The sequence below is a fragment of the Branchiostoma belcheri genome, unplaced genomic scaffold, assembly GCF_001625305.1.
Source record: "Branchiostoma belcheri isolate BF01 breed outbred unplaced genomic scaffold, Haploidv18h27 scaffold90, whole genome shotgun sequence".
NCBI classification, from domain to species: Eukaryota; Metazoa; Chordata; class Leptocardii; order Amphioxiformes; family Branchiostomatidae; genus Branchiostoma; species Branchiostoma belcheri.
This window is the reverse complement of record NW_017804576.1, coordinates 68,390-72,216: the sequence shown is the minus strand read 5'-3', so window position 1 is coordinate 72,216 and position 3,827 is coordinate 68,390. Positions and strand designations below refer to the sequence as shown.

Sequence of the window (3,827 nt, the reverse complement as noted above, 5' to 3'; positions counted from 1 at the left end):
AACTGTTGTTTTAGTTGTATGTTACTTCATATTATAGTTATATCAATGTAAATCATTGTTTTCCCTTGTGTTTCTCATTCTTTCCCTGCCATGTCGTAAAATGTGGTGAACCCATCGCTGTATTTGCTCCAAAGCAAATATTGGCCTTTCTAGTTTTTATCTATTTTTCGCCCGCCCGCTCCGTTATTTTTCTAGAAAAATCCGTTAACCAAGAAATTAAATTGGTGTGGCCTGAGGAGGATCCGTCTCGTACTATGAAGTCCGCACAATCATGCAGTTGTCAACAACTGCGTGAAGTTTAAGCCGCAGGAGTAGTCCCATAGCTGATGATGCAGCTATGTCTGTAATCAGTGGGAGGACCTTTACAAGGATGTATCTGTAGTTGAAGGCCCTTCACAGGAACTTGTCTGCAGTTGCAGGACCTTCATAAGGATGTATCAGATTCTGTAGTTGTAGGACCTTTACAAGGATGCATCCGTAGTTCCAGGACCTTTACAGCTACAGGAACTTGTCTGTAGTTGTAGGACCTTCACAGGGATGTATCTGTAGTTGTAGGAGTTGCAGGACCTTTACAAGGATGCATCCGTAGTTGCAGGACCTTTACAGCTACAGGAACTTGTCTGTAGTTGTAGGACCTTCACAGGGATGTCCCTGTGCCCGTTGGTGTGCTGGGACCGTTGATAGAGCCGGACGCGGAGTCCCTCTCCTGCTGGAGTGCCCGCCACGTCTCCGGCAGGTCCTTAGACTTCTTCTCATATTCCGTCATTATCTCAGCGTTGGCCTGCAAAGGATTGATGGAAAGATCAAGTTAGAGCTAGAAATTTGCCAAATAAATGCACACTTCATCTGTGAATGCAAGCCACTGATAGAACTACTGAAACAAGAATAAGTGGCATGACATCTCCATAGTCAGTTTGGTTTGTGACAATTTGTGTTGCAGGATATGACATGAAAGTATGGCAAGAAATGACATGGGTTTGTTTCAAAGGGTCCAGTTCAAACAATTTTGAAATAAATCAGATATGGCCAATGCAGTTTTCTATCATGAAATAAATGCTTCGGTGTCAAAGTCACTTTCTTTCTGCACTTTTCAGTCCTTTAACTTTGTATCAGGAGAACAATGTAGAACTACAGAAACAAGAACATGTGGCGTGCACGACATCTCGGTAAATGTCTAAAAAGTCCTCACCTTCTCCTCCTCCTTACTGATGGCCTCTTCAATCTCCTTGTGGTTCTTCTTCAGTTCCTCTGTTCTGTTGGAGTGGATCTCATCCAACTGGGATCAGGAAAAAAGAGACTCTGGTTACATACATGTAAAACTATTGTTTGCCAAATGATGTTAGCCTTTATGAATTGTACATGTCCCACTGATTATGCAAGTAAGATCCTGATTTGCCTGGATTATATTTCCACCCAATGACGGTCTATCTTGACAAAGAAGGCTCTTCTGTCATTTCTTAATTAAAAGCTAATTTTTTGAGGTCTCATCAAGACACACCCACAAACCAAATATCATTAGGAGTCATCCATAGCTTATATGTTACATAGTTGTAAAAAAGAGACTACAATTCAAAGACCTCAAAGAGGAAAGGGATACCTACTGCCTATTTATCATATCAGATAATCAGTTCAGCACCAAGGACAGGCCCTGCTCTATTACATTTCCTAGGTTGACATGGCCTGAATTTCATTTACTTTCATTGTACTACATTTCATATTACTAGACTTTCTAGTTTTATTAATACAATGTCTCCCTCTAACTAATTAGCTAACTAACTGACTAGCTATCTAACTAACTAGCTAACTAACTGACTAGCTAACTAACTAGCTAACTAACTGACCTGTTGTCTGTGCTGCACTGCGACCTGGATGTGTTTCTGTTGCATCTCCCTCTAACTAGCTAACTAACTGACTAGCTAACTAACTAACTAACTAACTACCTAACTAACTGACTAGCTAACTAACTAGCTAACTAACTACCTAACTAACTAGCTAGCTAACTAACTGACCTGTTGTCTGTGCTGCACTGCGACCTGGATGTGTTTCTGTTGCGTCTCCCTCTTAAGCCTGGCCAGCTCGTTCCTGTCCTTACATCTCTTGGCCAGAGCCCTCTCCTCCTCCTTTCTCTGCTGATCTAGTCTCTGCTTCAGGTCTTTCACCTCCCTAAAGTGGGCACAGCAGGGTTGATAGAATGATGAATCTACATCTACATCTATACAGTACTAAGCAACACCCCTCGCGGGGCCTAGTGCTTAGGAGAGTGGTCGTACCCCAGCGTGACTGGTGGTGGTGGTAAGAAAAAAAAACAACAAACAAACAAGAATAAAAAACAGGTGCAGTAAAAAAAAAAGAACAAAAAAACAACAGAACAAAACAACAGAACAGAACAAGAAGTCATGGCTGGGGATTGGCCACATTCCTACAGCTGGGTACAGATAGGGAAGCCATAATGACCTGCTACCCCCATGAATGAATGAATGAATGAATGAAAGGTTTATTCATCAAAACACATAGCAGCCATAGGCTGAATTGCATGTTTCTCTACACATGATAAATTGACAAGTACACTTAAAAAGTACATACATGTATTTATGCACATTAAACACATGGTTTGCCTTAATAATAGACACATGCTAGTTGGGTAGACTCAGTTATATCTTCAGCCAAAACGTAAAACGAAATATTACAGACAAGGCAGGGATGTGTACTTTTTGGTATACAATGTATAAATGCCAAAATTATCTTTGTTTTATGAAATTGTCTATAAGTTTAACATTCTGCTTCCAAACTGGAACAGGTTTTCTTGTGATTTAGCTTAAATGCAAGAATATAGGAGGAATATAGTACATCTGTATCTGTATCTGTATCTGTATAGCCGGTATAACCGCCTTTCGGCGTAACACACCAGCTTCGCAGGCACGCGGCGCGGCGGCAGCTGGCTATATTACACCGATCGACTTGTTACACCTAACCCTTGAACTTCTAGCTCTAGACATTGTTTAAAGCTATCTATTGACAGTGCCCCTACTGTACCTGGTGACAGTGAGTTCCACTCTGCGATAGTTCTAGGAAAGAATGAATTCTTGAACACCTCAATCCTTGGTTGATAACTCTGGTACTTGAATGCGTGGCTATTTCTTGTTCTCTTCTGGGCTGGTATTAGGTACTTAGTAGTTGGGACATCCACCAGTTTATTAGTCATTTTGTACATCATGCATAGTCTAGACATCTTTCTTCTGTCTTCAAGTGAGGTCCACTGTAGGTTTCTTTTCATTTCCGTGACACTAGCACCTCTTACATAGTTGTTCATACAGAATCTTGCAGCTTGATTCTGTACCCTTTCCAATTTGTCTTTGTCTTTCTTTGTATATGGATCCCATACTGTCGCAGCGTATTCTAGGTTCGGTCTTACAAGTGACGTGTATGCAAGTGATTTTACTCTCGTTGGACATGCCCACAGATTACGTTTAATCACTCCCAATGTCTGTTTCGCCTTAGTTGTGATATTATTAACATGTGCACCCCACTTCAGTCCGCTTGTCAGCGTGACGCCCAGATACGGATGGATTTTTGTGGTTGCTAAAGCCTGACCACAAAACTGGTAGCTAGTTGCATGTGGTGTTCGTTTGTTTGTTATGTGCATAATGTAGCATTTTTCGGGATTAAACTGCATGAGCCATTTGCTTTGCCATTCTTCCAGGGTGTTCAGGTCTTTTTGGAGAAGTTGTGAGTCGGTCTGTGTAGAAAGCTCTACATACAATAGACAGTCATCGGCAAATAACCTCACATTTGAGTCAAGCTGATCTGGTAGGTCATTTATATACAGG

General features: G+C 41.3%; 1 protein-coding gene across 1 annotated transcript in view; it reads right to left on the bottom strand.

The window, feature by feature from the left end:
- Positions 1–237: 237 nt before the first annotated feature.
- LOC109487913 (1-phosphatidylinositol 4,5-bisphosphate phosphodiesterase beta-1-like) overlaps positions 238–3,827 on the bottom strand; it is a 70,764-nt gene continuing 67,174 nt past the window's right edge. The window contains exons 28-32 of the mRNA XM_019792015.1: positions 2,775–2,788; positions 2,010–2,163; positions 1,190–1,276; positions 633–781; positions 238–555 (exon numbers count right to left, since the gene is read on the bottom strand). Of these exons, the coding sequence (XP_019647574.1) occupies positions 638–781; positions 1,190–1,276; positions 2,010–2,163; positions 2,775–2,788 (399 nt within the window). The 3' untranslated portion in view covers positions 238–555; positions 633–637. The remainder of the gene's footprint in view (positions 556–632; positions 782–1,189; positions 1,277–2,009; positions 2,164–2,774; positions 2,789–3,827) is intronic.